The following is a 19,853-nucleotide window of genomic DNA, read 5'->3' as shown; positions in this document are numbered from 1 at the left end:
GCTACTCTGCACATTATCTAGGTAATTTGAGCAATGGAACAGTTTTCACAACAATCTGCAGATTAGCTAGGTAATGTACAGTACACATTAACGACTTTCGAGCTTTAGCGGTAACATATTTACAAAGTTTGTTTTCTTATAGCAACTGTCTTAACTTTGTTCGCTTGTCGACCCCTTTCCAAAATTACATTTAATTTAATAACCCTGTTTTACTGATACAAAATAAGAATAAATTACATATAAGTTAAAATAACAAATAAATAAAAATTAATAGAATAATAAATTTTTCTTTTATTAAACATAAATTAAAATACAGTACAAAGTTATATGCTTTACTTTATTAAAATTTAAAAACATGTCAAATATTGTTGTTATAATTATTTGTTATTATACAATTTAAAACGTAATAAAAGTAATTTGTCTAACAACCTCTAAATGAACTTCATCCCTCCAGAGTTGCTAGTGACTATATTTAAAATATTTATCTTAATATGTAAGAAATAAAATAATAGAGTAAAATAAAATAATATACAGTACTGAGTATCCTTAATAAACTTCAGTTTTTGCAATTTATTATGTTAAAAATTACAAATGATTTTGTTATATTTGATACAATTCTATTCTTGTTATAGATTCCCTGTAAAATTTAACCGTTTAACTTCTTTAGTAGCTCATAATACAGAAAAGTGATTAATTATTGTTCGTTTATACATGGGCTAATATACTGTTTGTTTGTATCCAGGATTATATGGACGCTCAACGGAACAGAAATTTATTTAAAGTTCTGGCAGATAATGGTGAGTTAAAAAAATTTAGAACGTTTCAAATCGCATCCTAACTGTGCACATTCTTTAAAATTTCAAAGAGAAAATGATCGTTTGATAAATCATTTGAAGAAAACTGAGAAAACATTTAACTTGCCAGCTCTAAAATTTGACAATATATAATTCTAAAAATAAACGAACAATATCTTAGAAACTCATTCTTGTTATATAATCGAAAAAATAAAAATTTGAAAAATTAACAGTTAAATACATGGTATATATAAATTAAATTTTTCATGATTGATTTACTAGAACAAACGTTAATTATGTGTATAGATTTTGAGACGAGTTTGATACCCTTCGTCCCTGTTGTGTACAGTACAATAGCATACGATACTTTTGATAAACTCGCTCCTCTTTAATTATGTTCACAAACCTCCGTGTCATTGAAGAAATGATTTTTAAAAATTCTGAAAAAATTTTTTGATTATTTACTCACGTGATCATCAAAGTAGATTTACAAGAATAAATTCGTATGTCACTAACACATTAAAAATTTAACATAGACACTAATTATCCTCTTCTCCTCTATACAATAAATACTTTTCGCGATCCCTCTACAAAAACCTGTATTCATTTAAACAATATGATTAGATTATTCATTGCAAGTAACATAATAAAAAATAATTTTAAAAACCATTACGTTATTACATAATACCAAAATATAAAATTTAAAAAACTGCAAAAAAGTACACGAAGTATTAGTAATTAAATTAAATAACTTGGTAACAGATGGCAGCATATTACTACGCATTTAATTCTAAACAAAATAATTAATTTCAAGTTAATCTCAAATGTTATTCGTGAATTCGACATAAGTTGATTACTTGCTAAACAAACAAAATTAAAAAAAAAATACAGTAGATCCCTCTATAAGACTGGTTCTTATAATTACGATTCCTATAAGACGGCGAAAAAATTGTGGCGGTATCCGTAAACAACGGTAAAAAAAACCTCCTATAATTACGTAAAACATCATCGGGCAGCCGAACTACTTTCCGCCGTCCAGCGCCACGCTACGGACAATTTGGGCGGGTAAATTGAGTTTAGTATCGTCTGTACATATAATTATATATAAATTAGGTANTTATATAAATTATATATAAATTAGGTACTGTACATATAATTATATATTAATTATATATAAATTAGGTACTGTATATATAATTATATATTAACTTATTGTAACTTTGTTATAATTAAATATATAATTTCCGCCGTCTAGCGTGGCGCCACGCTACGGAGATTTTTACGCTAACTATCGTCTTACAGTATGTAAATTAGGTACCGTAAGTCTAATACAGCACTGTAATTTTATACATTTCTTGTGAAAGAAACATTTCTTATTCAACGGCGATTAAAATTATTTATATTAATGATGTCTCCAAATTTCAACGAAGTTTTCGCAGAAAAATAGCATCAGATATCGCGGCCGCGGTTTGCTGCGCTGTTCCGCGACGAAAACAAGCTTGAGCAACGGCGATGTCGAATGGTGAACACTCGGTAAGTAATCCTACAATTTTTGTTTATAGCGTAGTTTATACGGATTATTTCCAAAAAACATATACGTATTTTGGAAATGTTGAGTCGGATTAGTCTAGAATCGATTACTTTTATGGAAGAAAACCTTTCAAACAGCCGTAGTCCGTAAACTTCACATGTGTCGGGCTGTGATTGGCTGTGATTCCTACAAAATTGATTCATAAAGAACGGAACGTATCTACAGTCTTATACGGAAATCGACTGTATATTCCGTATTTCTGAGTAAGTTCTTCACAAAATGTGATTATAGAATAATTCGTAAAATCAGAGTATCATAAAAAATAATATATTTTATAATCATTTGATACACAACTCTTTATAAATAATTTTTAACGTATATAAAATGATTATTTTTTATAAAAACCAAAATGCAAAATAAATAATAAAATTTACGTTAAAACATTCACACCCATATAAATCAATTTAATAAATCAACGTGCAATAAAATAAACAAATAAAACTAAATCTGCTTACCAATAAAACTCTCTAATTTTCTGAAATATTTTTCTCATTATATACACGAACCTCTGACCCGCAAACTAGCCAAATAAAAGCCGCATCGGAACTCATAACGGTTGGTGTCACTGTCGAAAAGTGTATGGGATATGACGCGTCCGTAAGAACCTGCCTCTCACCCGCCGACGGACATCATAGCCAGCGTAAGCTCTCCAAACAGTCCTTGGACACTGTCTAAGGTGTATTAGGAAGGTGTCGCGTCCGTAGGAATTCGCCTATGGGTCATGTCTGAGGGAATCCCGCCGCTCTCCTGTCGCCGGCCTTTTTCGACCACAGCGACACTTCGTTATTTAATGTCCGGTCAACATTTGATAAGTTTGAATTGTCTAGTTTTCGGTATTACAAGGAAAAGGTCATGTCCGAGGGAAACCCGCTTGGTACCCGTCGTCGATCGTTATCTATTTTGATCAATGTGTATTTGTATATTATTTCGACTAGTTAGTTTATTTTAAGTATAATTTATATGTAATTGTTTTGCATTGTTGAATGTGTTTTATTTGTGACCCTTATGCCAAAGTGGTATTTTTGCTATTGTGAAAATTCGAAGTTAATAAAAGCATTTAGTACTTTAAAAGTTTAAGAAATTTAAAATAAAAATGCCCTCAACCAAAGGAATTTGACCCTACAAAAAACGAAATCTAAAGTACATGCGAGAATTATAACTCTTTTTGTTTTAATATAAACATTCTCACGATCAAACCGTATGTAGTTTACAGTTATCGGCGAAATTCGTCATATTGTTGTCATTCTAACACCACCTTTAACCCCACACCTGCTAAAACAATTGATCACCTGACGAATTTTCCCACCAAAAAGATATAAAAGCCATCCTCCTTCTCCCTCTCCGGGGAGTCGCTGATCAAGAAGTCGCCATCGCACCATCAAGACGGACATTCGCTTCCCTCTCAACGGCCGCACCACAAATTCGAAGACCTTCGATCCCAACCTTCAACTTGGATCCCGCTTTTCAGAAATTAAAGACCTTCGATATCATAGCAAGAGGTATGAACGCTTTATTGTAAGCTCTCTCTCTCATACGCGAATGAGACGTAACATGTTAGAACGTTTGTTTTATTATTTGTCTGTAATAAATTGTTAGTTTAGAAAAATGGTGTCTTTATTCGACTATGCCAACGCCTTATCGTCGGCCCCGTAACTCCCCTCCACTCGCGTAACGCGCAACCGAACGTTACTATCATCCCTGACAAGAAAGGAGGTCACCGACCAGTGACCGGAAGGAGAGGACTCCTCTTCCCTCCCGGTGGCTCACAAATTGGTGTCACGGGAGTGGGGTTTGAATCAAAAAACCCCTAGAAATATCACACTATGCAGCAACTGACTTAGTTGCTGCCACCAAAAATATGTAATGTGTCCGTGATAAAATATCAAAATATAATTATATAATTTACTATAAAGAATCCAGTTAAAATTATATTATTAAAAGTAATATAACAATTAAATATCGTATATAATTATCTATTACAGTTTTATGTTAAAATGTAAAATTAAAAATTGTATTAGAACTTATTTGAGATTATGTTAAAAATGTTAATTACAATTTTTAATATTTAATGTGCTGTTTTTATATTTAATTCGCACGTAATTGATGAATTGATGCTCAATTACTTTGTAAAATTGCCACCTGATTAATTAGTCGATTAACTTGCATAATATGCAGTAAATGAAAAGCCAGAAAACCTTAACAGCACCCGAAAAGATAACTATTAATAAGTATATGGAGATAATGTTCTACTGAATGGTATTAGAAATATTACAAGGAATTGTTCTTAAACATATTTATTTAGACCCGTTAAAACTTGCTTGTCGAGATGCTTAATAATTGAAAAAAATAGGAATAATATTTTAAAATGGTATGTACAATTTACGTATTTTTTACAGTATGCAAAAAATACTTATGAAGAATTATATGAAGCCATTTTTTTTTTTTTGCCTATTGCCGACTGCTGTTGTATTTAACTGTGTTTTGTTTTCATGACAAGTGTGGAACCATCTTTATTTTCATATATGAATTTTGCTATTTGTGCTTCTACTGATTGTAATAAAAAGTGTCAAATTTTATAAAAGCTTTAAACATTCGAATGCGGGTGCCATTATGCAATATTTAGTATGCCGTATGTGTTTATGTTGCAGTTGTAATAAAAATAAATTGTTGAATGCGTATTTGAAATAGCATTAAAGTAATATTGCAATTAAATTTTTCATTATAATTAAATTAATTTTTAATATAAAAGTTGTGTTATTTTGTATTAATGTATCATTATAGTTCTTACGAATATTGTTATACAATACATAAGACTTCTATATTGTATAACATTGTATTAAATTATTAATAAACAAATTTAAATTTGCAATAGTAATGTTATAAACAAAACAGTATATCGAACAATAAAAATATTCAAAAAATAGTTTTGTTAACCAGTGGCGTGTTATCCTATGAACGAAAAATTCAATTGCCTGGGTGGGGCATCCCTAATTCAAATTCAAATGGGCTTTGTAAAGCTATAACATGCCACTGTCATTAACTTATTTCAAATTTTTTTACTTAGTTTTGTGATTCTTTCAAGTTATGAAAAGTAATAAGATTTACATATTAAGATTTTTGGACTGCAGTTTGTAGACCTATAAATTCGATCTGTCTTTCCATAATTTCGAGAATGGAATCCGATACGGAAACCTTAGTGGGAGAAGGCCCCAATTAACTATATAAGAATTTCCGATGCAAACCGGAAGTTGCGTTATTTCAATTAAAATCTTCCCCTGGAAGGTGTTAGAGATATGACTGGCACAACTGTATTGTTAAAGGAAAAGTGTGATGTACAGGGGAAAGTCACTACTAATTTGAGGTGGAGAGGATATATTTAAAATTAAAAATATGATTAGAAATTGCAGCCCAACATTATGACAATGTCACAATAAATAATTGCTTGTTTTTAAAGAAAACCATTCCATAAATATATTATGATAGACTCACGTTAGCATCGCTATCTGTGAAATCGTCTTTAAGTATTGACGTTAACCAATGGTCAAGTTTGTCCTGAGAGAAAGTTATACACCATATCAATTGTTAAATTTCACTATATACTTCATTTTAAGATTGAGGTTTCTTTTCTTCTAATAATTTTCATAAATTTTATCCATCATAATCCTGGAAATAATGTTATGTTAATAAATAATTTTGCTGGTAGTGTGTTAAAAATTATATTTTGTTCAAACAGTAATAATAATTCTGACAGTTAATGGAAGGGACATCACCATTAACTAATATTATTTAGTATGATGTATATACTTTGAACTAGAAAAAAGGTTAATGGTAGTCATTAACTTTGTTTTCCTACACCAAGATTGGAGAACCTGTGACATTTTGTGCTTTCTAATGCTACCGGACAAAATATAGTGTGATAAAATTCATGGCATCTGCCCATGCTTCAGCATTCTTGTCAACAGCTTGCTTTACATTGATCCTTCTCTAAACATAGTTATCAATGTTGCAAAAAATAATCAAGATTCAGCCTGTACAGTATGGATTATTCCAAGATCAGCTGTAGAACAGCAGTACAAAGCACTCAACTTGCAGATTTTCCAGTTGGGACTCAAACCAAGCAGTCGTCATCTGACTGCTGGACTCTACTTTTGTTTCATCTTTTAAATCCAGTTTATAGTTCAACTATTTATTAAAAATGCTTTGCATCATTCAATCTTGGCAGTTTGCAGTGTATAGAGTACACATTGTTCATATAATACAATATGCTCTTGATGTTTTTGCAATGATTAAGGGTCTCACATTCTCCATATTAGAGTTTCTCATTTCCCGGTCTTTTGCTTGTCCCGGGATTCCGGGATAAAAGTGAACTGTTTCCCGGAATCCCGGGATAGAATCAATTATTTGTAAGGTATACAAAATATCTTGAAATTAAATGATATAATTATTTTTTAAAAGTAATTTTAAAGTTCTGTATCATCAAAATCACATTAATAATGTTGTGTAAGATATATAATAAAAATTACCTTTGAATTACGTAGAAATTTTCACAAATAGAAAAAAAAAATTATTAGTTTGCTAGAAACTGCATACAACAACAACAAAAATGCTTTGAATTTAGTTAAAAATTAAAAATTGAACTTAGATCAAACTTATAACTTAGAAGGTAATTTTCGTTTTTTAAATAAAATATAATACAAAATATTGTAAACTTTTATAAGATTTTAAAAAGCAAAGATGATCAATACTCCGATCACTCACTCTAATTCTTATTTTAGTAATGAAAAGTCTTGCTACCGAAAATGCCCTTTCCGATTCAATTGATGTGATTGGAATCCTGTTTAATGCATTTAAGAGAAGACAGATATTATGTGTTTTTTCACCTGTAGCCTGGAAGATTTCGAGTTTGTAGTACTTCTTTTTCTCTCTAGTATTTTTGATTTGTCTACCTCGGCTGCTTTAATAGCGGCATCGAGCTTATAGCTCAATAATTCGGCAATTCGTTTGGCTGTAATAATCAGGTTTATGAAGAAAAACTTCATACTTGCAGACTTTATACTCGTTTGTATCTTTGCCCAATTTGCGCAATCTGACGTTACGCATTTATTGAAGCTACTGGGCATGGTTAAAAATTAAGACAGCGTAAGCACAATTATTCCATATATTACAGATTCTGACAAGTAAAGAATTTTCAGAGTCCTGGCACAAATAAGCTACGTATTGATTATCGACCATTTGTAACATGCCATAACGAGAAAAAATTAAAAAAAAAACTAATAGGTAGGTTTAAAATTAATAAATACAAATGTATTCTGACAGTGAATGAGATAATTATGCTTTTTATTTGCAAAATTTCTTAACCTTAACACAAAATAAGAAAAAAAGTGAATTTTTAAGAAATTTGCGGGATTTCCCGGGTTAAAAAAACAACCGGAATCCCGGTTGAGAAACACTACTCCATATCCATTACATTACAACTTGTTTGAACAACCTGGAAAACTAAACTAACGTTTTCACAGATACCACAGTGACAGATTCCTCAATGTAACGTTCAGTTGCATCATAATTAGTAGAAGCTTTTTCATCATAGATTTTCAGCTATTTTGATGCTAAATTTCTGCAGTATGCCTTCCGAATATTTACATTCAATTTAATATTTATCTTGTATACTAGTACTTTATCAATTAACAGGACTTATTATACTGGATTTATGAATGCAGAAATTTAACTTACAAATCAGAAATAATACTTTTTATTTAGTTCACCTGTACACATACACTTTAAACTTGTGTTTCAGACTTATTTGTCCCTCATCAGCAGGCTTTCAAAAGACACTTTCTACAATTAACAAATTAAATTTTTTACAATTATAAAATTAAAATAAACATAAAAATTTCCCGACAATAAAATAATAAAATTCTTACAAATTCAATATTTTCGAACTCCTTCATAATTCCTAGTATATTCGTAATCCATATTAACCATATAATTTCATATGTATGCATCTTTGTTCTCTTTCACTTTATACTCCAATTCTTCTTCTTTCTCATTCTTCTTCTTCAGTTTATATGGAGAGTATAGCTCAATTTAGGCTCTTTCTCCGAATGACATTTATTATCGCTATGCGACCGACGAGCCAGCCGTATCCGAACGGCCTAAACGCGCGCGCGTGGAAAAAATGCCTTCCGGGAGGAATTTTATAGGAGGAACTGTCCTCCTATTTAGTCGTTATTGGCAAGGAGAAAACCAGGAAAACTCTAAGCAGTCAGCCTGTCCGATTGCGGCGCGAACACACGACCAAACTCCCAGTGTTCAGGGTCTAGTCCACTCAAGTGCAAGGACGAAGACCGCTCAGCATACTCAAATTCATTCAGATCTCTTCTTTTATACGTCTCCCTCCCCTTTCTATAATACTTCTCCATGATTGCTGGATCTCCCTTCCGGTATTATTATTTATTCTATCCGTTTGTTTAATCATATTGATGTGTTCGTATAATTGTCTTTTATAATTATTTTCTTCTTTTTTCCTTATTTTCACCGTATTTAAGTCAATTTCGCAACCTTCTGTGTTAGTGTTCAGCCACTGCCGAATTTGCATATTTTCCCTTAATTGCTCGAATATGTTCACTTAATCTTATTTTTAATTTTGTTTCTCCAATATATGCTTTCTTCGGGTTACAATTACAATTACATGAATACACTACACCTTTTTCCTCTGTTATAGAAAAGAAGAAAAATATGATATAACAAATATTTTTTAGTTGCATTTATTTTTTCGAGCATTAAATTAATTCTACTTCTTACTACTTTTTTTAATTCTTTCAAATAACTTTGGTAATACCTTAAATACCTTAGTTTAACAAATTTTTTCTCTTTATCCATTGATTTTGATTGTTTGTCATTTTCTAATTTTTCAATCCATTTATTCAATAACCATTTTGGATAATCATTTTAATTATTTCTTTTTTTTTTTTCTTGTTTTTGTGTTTCTATATCACTTGTTCTTTTTCTTATTTTATTCATATGCATTTTAAATATATTTCATACTAACAGGGATAACAGATTTATAACAAATTTTTTCTCTTTATCCATTGATTTTGATTGTTTGTCATTTTCTAATTTTTCAATCCATTTATTCAATAACCATTTTGGATAATCATTTTAATTATTTCTTTTTTTTTTTTCTTGTTTTTGTGTTTCTATATCACTTGTTCTTTTTCTTATTTTATTCATATGCATTTTAAATATATTTCATACTAACAGGGATAACAGATTTATAATTAATTATTTTTGGTATTTGTATAGGTTTAACATATTTCTTATAAATTAATCTATCATTTTTTCTTTCAATTGTTATATCTAAATAATTTATGCTATTCTGTTTTTCTTTTTTTAATTCAAATTTAATAATCTCTCTAATCTTATTAGCCATATTTTATGACTATATTTTCATTTGTTTTCCTTTTATCAAAAATTATTATGCAATCATCCACATACCTGCTATAAAATTCAATACCTTCTATATTTTTAATCTTTTCATCTATTTGTATCATTGATATTTCAGCCAATTTTGGACCTATAAATGTACCTATAGGTAGGTATTCCTTCTATTTGGGTGAAGAATTTCTCATCAAATTTAAAATAGTTGTTTTTGATTATAATTAAACATAATTTAATTATCCAATTTGGCATTTTTATTTTTATTAAAGAATTTTCTATATCTCCTATTGTAATGCTAGGGTATATATTTACTACATCTAGTGATATTAATTTCATATTTTCATTGTTATATTTTTCAATCTATTTAATATATAATATTTAATATACAATATATAACAGAAGACATCAAATACATAAAAAGACTCAAGATTTGTATACATGTATAATTTTTTGCATAACACACAGCATTTTTAATTTAAGTATCGTCTACCCCAAAATATTACAGGACATTTTTCATTAACATACTACTATTAAACAAAATGGAAACTATAAAGCTATTGAAGACTTGAAATCAAAATGCCTGGTTAATTTAGTTGTTTGTCAAGAACTGCTTTGCATCTCTAACAGTTTTAGGATATTTTAAACTTTCCTATAGTTTATAAAAGTTTTTGTTACGTTAATATAACTTATATATTGATTGTGGTGATTATTCTTCTATTGCCTACTTCTTTTAGACTGTGTTTCGGCAATTGCGATTCTACTAACCGCGCAATTTACTTGTATTCTGAATAGGCAATATTTCTCTCCCCGATGTTAGCTAGGTATGGATTATATGGTGCGATAGAAAAGTTTCTTTGCAAAAGTTTCTTCCGATATTTTTTTTCTCTGCGAAAAAAATATCGAAAAAATCACATCATTAAGTAAAAAAGATTCTTTCCTTAATGATGTGATTTTTCGACTAATTGAAGTGTTTTCTTCTTGAGATGTATTTATAATGGATCTTTGCAGGTGTTTTTCTACCATTGAAATCATTTTTTACTTTCAATGTGATTTTTTAAACTGTTTACTAAAAAGATCTCTCTTGCGTTTTTCAACTTTAAATACATTTTTCTTTTATAGGTATGATTTTTCAAACTGTAAACAACTGTTCTCTTTGATGCTTTTTTCAACTGGAAAAGCATTGTTTTCGTATAATTTTTGAACTTAAAGGTATTTGAACAGTGATTATCTTTTCTCATTGTTTTTGAAATTATTTTTTTTCTACTTCAACTAAAGAGATTTTTACAGTGATAATAACATGAGTTAGAATTGGTATGATCTAGCTCTGCAAAACATTCAGCTTTGGTGACTTTCTTCCTCGAACTGACTAACGATTGTTGGAATTGGCCGGCCGAAGCCTGAAGTAGTCATAAATACTCGCATATTAACATTGGCTCTATTCTTATTCTGCAAAACTTAAAACTTTAAAAAAAATTGCGTGTGTTAGATTTTTAGTTAAAAATGAAAATCTGACAAACTCATAAATATCATTTATTTTTTTAAATCTTTTTTTTTCCCTGTACACAGTAATTTAATTTGTACAGTTCTTTTACTTAATGATTAGAGATTCTTATTTTAATAACAAACTTTTAATTATAAATTCGAAATGTAAAAAAAAACTGAAAAAGTCATTTCAATTCATCCCTTAATATATCCATTTAATAACATTTCCATTAATCATTTCAAAATATAAAGCTCCTGTCTAATCATTAGCAACTTGAAAATTAATAATAAATAAACCAGTCCAATATTAATCAAATTTTCAAAATTTTCTTAGTTTAAAATTTGCTTAATTATTACTGATTAACTATATCATTTTGTCTTGGTATATATAAGTATTTTTAATTGTTTAAATAATCTCAATCAAAAATGTAACAATCAAAAAATATATATATACACCAAACTTAAGAGTTCTCTTAATACTAATTATAAAAATATTGCACTTTCACACAAGTTTTAGACATCTTCAAATATTTGCATATTATAGCTTTAAAAACATGTCATATCTTTATGTAACAGTTCTGATGTATGAAATATACAATAATAATTAACATAAAATAGCTCAATTACAAGTTGAAAGTTTGTTTTATTACAGATAATTTGGAATGTTTGTAATTAATTCTGTCAACAGAAACAATAGTGTCTGCTTTAAATAAGTATTCATGGGACAGTTAACAACAGTTGTCTTGATGTGTCAAAGATCTGCATTTCATTATGAAATCGTTATATTACCTGTTAAAAAATTATTAATTAATAATCAGTAAATATAAATATATTTTAACATTTTTATACTATATTATGATATATTTCGATTCACTTACTTAATTTTCTATATAAATTATAAATAGTTTGTTAAAATAAATCCTAACATAAATTGACTTTTATTAAAAATTTGTTTACACAGTTAAAACCAAAACTCAATGTCATAAGATTACTTGTTATAACTATTTTTACCATTTATGTATTTCAATTTCAAATCTTATAGATCAATGGTTCAAAAAGTGGGCACTACTGCCTCCCTTGGGTGGTGAGTTAATCTAGGGGGATGAAAAAAAAGGAAATGGGTGGCAGGGTACCGACCAAACAATGACCATAGGTAAGGGTTGGGTCACTGACAAACTTTTCCCTTTCCTCTATTAAAACAGATAAGATGAAACATAGCATTTAATGGTTTCCACACATGGAGAACAGTGTATAGTAAAGGGCACACAATGTGCAAGATTCATAGAAAAGTTTTTCTATGAATATTTCTAAAATTTTCTCATACAAGGGAAAATGTCTAGGGGCATTGCATATAAGTTTATGGAACCAAGGGAATGGTGGCTCAAAACAGTTTGGAATCACTACTAAGCCTACATTAATATATATTTAACATGGTTCTATTTAAATTTACATTTTTAGCACATCCTATACAAGTCAAAACTTATATAACTATATATATATTCTGTTTACATGTATTATTCTCTGTTTATATATGTAGATATACTCTGTATATATTGTTTACTATTTGTATCTGTGTAGATAAGTAACAACAAAATTCCAGTAACAAGTTGCTTAACTTTCCTGATAACACTTAAAACTGTGTGGGGCACCATTTGTTATGGTATTTGATTAAAAAACTTTATATTTTTAATTTTAAAAAATGGCAAAAAAAGCTTAATTTTGAAGGTAGGGTTGACTTTTTAAAAAAAATTGTAAATGATAATGAGTAAAATTGTCAGTATTAGTCATTAAATTTGATCCTACTCAAGATATGACACACAACAACATCTATCTTCCCATACCCTTGACTTTTATCACTAAAATTTAATATCAATTCCTCTAATATACAATCTTCCCTGCTAAAATTTTTCACTAAAAGCACAGGAGTTATTAACCTACAAAGCGAGTGAACAAAATTGTGCCCCACATACACACTGACATCTAAACATTCAGAGAAAAAAAAAACCCCAAATTGTTTTTTTACATTTTCCAACATTTCAAGGTTAAGTCCAAAAATGAAAAATCTTGGGGGAGTCAGATTTTTGACTGATTTTTCCAGTTCTGCCATACTTTCCTCTATATAATAGAGGAAAGTATGGCAGAACTGGAAAAATAAAAATGAATTATTTTATTGTCACAATAAATAATTGCTCATTTACTTTTATTAGCTAATTTTGAATCTACACTTCACAATACTGTTCATAATAAAATTGTTACTATTCCATTAGTTTTTATACATGTGAAAGCTTCTACAAAAATACTTGCAAAGTTCTACATAAATACTATAAATATCTGCTTTTATGACTTATGGAAAATATTTCACCTTTACAAAATAAGTACAGTAATATCTTCGTTTTCGTTGACTTTGGTTATTGTCGATTTTTTGCCTCGGTTTTCGTTCGTTGCCTCGGATTTTGTTGGTGTGCCCATGTGATCTCGCTGCAAATTTGCAAAAACAAAGGGAGAACCATACTTTTTCCTGCTCAGTTTAGCATTGTTTCTTGTAGTGTGAGCATTACTCTGTGCATCTAGCCAAACAACTGCTCTATGACAGCCGGATGGCCGAGCAGTCAAGCTGGCGGCTTACCGCTCCAGGGGGTTCTAAGATTGACTGTGGAAGGGAAAAAATATCCCTAGGAATTTTTTGGAAAATAGTCCATCTGGATATGTCGGGGCCCTGTCCTTCTCCACCCAACTACCCATTGTGGGCTTGGCTGAACCCATAATGGGGTTGCTAAAAGAGGCTTGCTTAGTGCCCACAGAGCAGAGAGTGTTAAAAAAAAAAAACCAAAGAATTGCATTGCTTTTCTTTCATTTTAACTCCATGGAACCAAAGAAAATTTCTATAGCTGCAGCCCTTCAAATGCCATGTTAAATGTTCATTTATTCTTTACATTAGTCTTTTATATTCATTTTATATTAATTTCTTATTGTTTTTTAGTATTAAACACTGTATTTATTCTCTATAAAATGTGTTTTTAATCTGTATTTTGGAGTGTCTAGAACAAATTAATTGGATTTACATTGATTCATATGGAAATAATTGCACCGGTATTGGATTTTTCCAATTGTTTTCGGACGGATTATCGACAAAAACAGAGGTATCACTGTACAGTGAAAAACCCAAAAATCCAGCAATTTTAAACACAAACTTCTTTATTATCTAATTTGTTTTTGGTTGCTTTAGAACAATCATCTTCAGTTTTTTTTAATGTAACATGCGCAATCAAATGCAGAGTTAAAATTCCATCTGATTGGGCATTATATAGTTGATGTTTCCAAAGCTCACATAATATTATCAGATTTCATATAGGGCTCTCCAAGCCATAGTTAGGGTATCATTGTCCCATAATTGATGGCCATTTTATTTCCGTTGGCCTTGAAAATCTCCAATTTTTCTACATATTTAAGAATGGAAGGTTTTCTCAAGTAGTATAGTGTTCTGTCTGATCTATGTGGATCTGTATTTCTAAACTGTCTGCACAGAACTGATGCTGTTGTGTGTTACACCTTTGCGATCAATGTGTGATGTTCCTGTAGGTGTTGTAGTGACCTTGACATTGCCCCCAGTGTATTTCAGATGCTTCCCCATTATGGTCTGAAATTAGTATTCTGGAAGTTCAAAACTATTATGGGTGTCCTTGTTACTTGTAAGTTGCTAAGTACACTGTGGAATTTTGTTTGTATGCTATGGTCAATTTGTTGGCTCTTACAAATTTCCTGGTCTATGGGAATCATAATTTTATTGTATCTTACTGCCTTATATTCAGTGTCCTGTCTTATGTTCTTTACTTTTGTGCTGTAGGTATTCTTGTATTAATCCATTGATAACTTTAGATCAATATCATGTTAAATTGCGGTTAACGTGCTTTAACTTTGTGCCTGTTGTTAATGTTAGACGAATGTGTGTATACTGTTTTTATTAATGCTTTGAAGCTTGCCAATTTATATGAGTACTGATCATGTGATATGGCCAAGATAAAATATAATTGGTAGGTAGATTTATGGTCTTGATCCATTGTCAATAGTACCATCCAAGAACATCTAGAAAATGCACACTATTGTGCTAAATGTGCCAATTATTGTTGTTGATGGATTTCATGAACATCTTTATGTCCTTAAAAAAAAAAAAGGTATCAGAAATTTGAATTTTTTTTTAACTCATTTACATTGGACGGTGAACATGTAGCCTCAAATAAAAGGTCGGTATCGCTGTAAATTTGTTATTGCCTTTGCAAAGCATGTGAAGGGACAAATGAAGATGGACTCAATTATATGTATAGTATAAAAGGAAATATATTTTTCTATATCTGTATGTTCTGTTTGCATTTCCATATGATTAGATCATCATCAATATACCTAGCATATAGGCTGATGAATGGTTCTAAAGCTGGTAGGATACCATTTTCCAGGTAACATACAATGATCTCACACAATGTTAAGATGTATTGCATGATATATCAACATGCTGTAGAATGTCTTTATATGCATACTTGTAATATGTGTAAAGAGAAAATCCCCATATCATATAGAAACAGATTTCTATTTTTTTAGAGAAGGGAATAATGATTCAGTCACATACAGTAATATAAAAATTTCCTCCCCTACTTTTAAATTTTTCCAGGAGTTCCATTGGAATTCTTAATGGTTCAGTGGTATGAATCTAAGTGGCTGTTGATGAATGACCAATCCTCTCCATCTAAATTGTGAGGATTAGTGTTGACAGTACAGAGATGGAATACCCAAATACTTGTATTACCCAAATACTTGTATTAGAAATACTTTTTCCCATATACCAAACAGCCTGCCTAATTTAAGTTAGAGTATTTCTGGTACATATTATTTAAAATACTAGGTATCAGAAATTTGAATTTTCAAGTACAGTATTTTAAAATCTTACATAAGTACTTGAAATATTATACCAAATACTTGTATTACCCAAATACTTGTATTAGAAATACTTTTTCCCATATACCAAACAGCCTGCCTAATTTAAGTTAGAGTATTTCTGGTACATATTATTTAAAATACTAGGTATCAGAAATTTGAATTTTCAAGTACAGTATTTTAAAATCTTACATAAGTACTTGAAATATTATACCAAATACTTGTATTACCCAAATACTTGTATTAGAAATACTTTTTCCCATATACCAAACAGCCTGCCTAATTTAAGTTAGAGTATTTCTGGTACATATTATTTAAAATACTAGGTATCAGAAATTTGAATTTTCAAGTACAGTATTTTAAAATCTTACATAAGTACTTGAAATATTATACCAAATACTTGTATTACCCAAATACTTGTATTAGAAATACTTTTTCCCATATACCAAACAGCCTGCCTAATTTAAGTTAGAGTATTTCTGGTACATATTATTTAAAATACTAGGTATCAGAAATTTGAATTTTCAAGTACAGTATTTTAAAATCTTACATAAGTACTTGAAATATTATACCAAATACTTGTATTACCCAAATACTTGTATTAGAAATACTTTTTCCCATATACCAAACAGCCTGCCTAATTTAAGTTAGAGTATTTCTGGTACATATTATTTAAAATACTAGGTATCAGAAATTTGAATTTTCAAGTACAGTATTTTAAAATCTTACATAAGTACTTGAAATATTATACCAAATACTTGTATTACCCAAATACTTGTATTAGAAATACTTTTTCCCATATACCAAACAGCCTGCCTAATTTAAGTTAGAGTATTTCTGGTACATATTATTTAAAATACTAGGTATCAGAAATTTGAATTTTCAAGTACAGTATTTTAAAATCTTACATAAGTACTTGAAATATTTGGAATGCATAAAAATATTTAAAGTACAAGTATACCAAACATCCAGAAGTCCGATACATAGATACTCAACCAAACAATCACCTTAAGCAATCAGGCTATAAATCTGCTATTGTTAATGATTAAATACAGTAATACCCCGAACTTACGTGATAGGTGGGACCAAGCGGTAACCGCGTAAGTCAAATTCGCGTAAGTCGGGGTAAAATTTCGCATATAAATACATAGAAATAATTTTTAATTGGGGCCGGAGACTAAAGAAAACAACATTTTAGATAAAAATGTTTAATAAAATCTTAGATAATACATATGTATAACAAATTAGGCCTATATTATTTTACAATTTTTCACATTTACTTGATTATTACGCCATAATTTTAACATTGTTTCCATCTCAGCGATAATACTGTGATGTTCACGAATGATGCTTGAATTTAAGGATTGAGCATTTTTCACAGCTTCGAGAATTTTTTCTTTGCCTTTTATAATTGTTCTGACCGACAATTCCGGTAGATCAAACTTCTTTGCCAATTCACAAATTTTCATTTTTGTATCGAAGTCTTTAATAATGGGTACATTCGTAAAGTCAAACGAGTTAAACGCGTTAGTAACGAATCGTTCGAAAAGTCTAACGAAATAGGAATAACGATGACGTCATTCTCGTTTAACTCGTTCGACTTTACGAACATACCCAATGTTAACTTTACATTCCAAAGATAAAGTTTTTCTTTTCTTGTTTGATGCAGAAGAATTAGTTCTACTTCGTTTGGATGACATAGTAGAGTCTCTCAAGTCTCCATAGATATAACAAACACAGAAATAAATAACACAAAATAAATTGTAGCTATGTGTGGATTTTACGCGACACATCTGAACATGTAAGCTGAACAATAGTGTGGGGGGAGTGAGTAATCAAGGGTTTTGTGGCGCTCAAACAAAAGACGAATCGACCAGATTTGAAAATCGCGTAACTCCGGGTTTGCGTAAGTCGGGGTAGCGTAAGTCGGGGTATTACTGTACTAAATAATTTGTTATTTAATCATTAATAATAGCAGATTTATAGCCCGATTGTTTAAGGCAATCATTTGGTTGAGTATTTGAAGTACTTAAAAATGTTTGAAATGCTTAAAAATATATTTGCAATCCACAAAAAGTAGCAAATATGTTAATTTTGAAATTTTGTAACAATTAGAACAATTAAAAAAATTTCATTATCTGAAGACTTTTCATGAATATTTTCATATCTATTTTTTTTATTATGTAACTACTTTAAAAAATTAAAAGTGTAAGTTTTTTGCATTTTTATATTTCACATGTCATGTGAATAGCATTTAGATAAATAAGCATGAAGATAAATAAAGAGCTTGTAAAATTGGATATAGTTCAAAAAAATACAAGGATAAAGAAACAATCTCCATGTAGAAGTCCTTTTACCAAGTGCTTTAAATAAGAATCCTCCATTCCCCTCACAGTAGCAGCACCTATATTCTCTTAGAAAAAAATCCTAGTGCCATTACTGCATATTTTTTTCTAAATGTGAATGTACAGTACTTACACATATAATAAATATACTGTATTTTCCCTTGATTACATTGTTATATTGTAGTACTATATATCAGTGCAATATAATAAGCATTTGCTTATGAGGTATGATTCATATCATATGAGCATGTGCTTATTTGATGAAGCTTAGACTGACTATGACTGATTATCCGAATGTCGATCAACTGAAACGTCAATTAACTGAAAGCTTTCCAGTTGGCAAATTTAAATTTCCACTAGTGCTGTGGCGCTGCAATCTTTGACCATGTCTTGGGCTACTTCAATATTATTTTTGTTGGTGTGTGTGTTTTAGCTGGCAGCACTGGCAGGACCATGAGAGGGTACTTAAGGACATGCCAGGATTTGAACGAGTTTCAACATGGGATAGGCTAATATATTTTTTCATACATAATCAGTTATCCAAAAAATCAATTTTCTGAACAACCCAGTCCCCAATTGATTCAGATAATCGATGCTCTACTGTATTTGCTATACTTATTGAATACTGTGCACTGGTTGAGCAAACAAACAAAAATTATGCAAACCAGATAAAAATACTCCTTGTTTGGATCAGAGAACAGAGTGGGACTTCAAAAAGGATGGTTAATGTTAGTTATGGAGCAGTCAGTTTATCTATATAGAACCCACAGATGGGGTTGATCATTTTATCATATTACAGAGAATCAGATTGGAAAGCTCTGAATCTATTTACTCTTGCTATTTCATTTTAATGAAAAGGTATTCCTATTCCTACTTTTTAAATTTTATATGTAAACAAATATTTAAACATGTTTTTACAAAATTTATTTTAAGAAATTTTTTTCTTAAATACATTTTACTTTCCTTTTTATTAGAAGAAATAAAAATATTAATTTTAAAAAAATGTGTAAATTTTACTTACTTTATTATTTTGGTTGTGACTGAGGATTAGCATTATGTTTACTATCACGAGGATAAAATTCGTCTAATATATTCTTAGGAATACGTTTTAACATTTCTTTAGGAAAGATACGAAGAAGTTGCCATCCAACATCCAAAGAATCAAAAACAGTACGATTTTCATAATGACCTACAAAATAAATCATTGTCACTTTTATAAGTAAAGTTAAGTTTTAGATAATGCATTATATATATATATTTGCAGCAAGTTATGATCTA

At 29.8% G+C, this 19,853-nt stretch overlaps 1 protein-coding gene across 1 annotated transcript in view; it reads right to left on the bottom strand.

The window, feature by feature from the left end:
• Window positions 1–10,547: 10,547 nt before the first annotated feature.
• Window positions 10,548–19,853, bottom strand: part of LOC111618475 (V-type proton ATPase subunit B-like) — a 35,341-nt gene continuing 26,035 nt past the window's right edge. The window contains exons 9-10 of the mRNA XM_023360018.1: window positions 19,597–19,764; window positions 10,548–12,093 (exon numbers count right to left, since the gene is read on the bottom strand). Coding sequence (XP_023215786.1) covers window positions 19,601–19,764 — 164 coding nt within the window. The 3' untranslated portion in view covers window positions 10,548–12,093; window positions 19,597–19,600. The remainder of the gene's footprint in view (window positions 12,094–19,596; window positions 19,765–19,853) is intronic.

Source organism: Centruroides sculpturatus, unplaced genomic scaffold (assembly GCF_000671375.1).
Source record: "Centruroides sculpturatus isolate CEXI.00-Female unplaced genomic scaffold, Cexi_2.0 scaffold5, whole genome shotgun sequence".
Classification (NCBI taxonomy): domain Eukaryota; kingdom Metazoa; phylum Arthropoda; class Arachnida; order Scorpiones; family Buthidae; genus Centruroides; species Centruroides sculpturatus.
The sequence above is the reverse complement of the archived record's forward strand: the minus strand, read 5'-3'. Positions and strand labels throughout refer to the sequence as shown.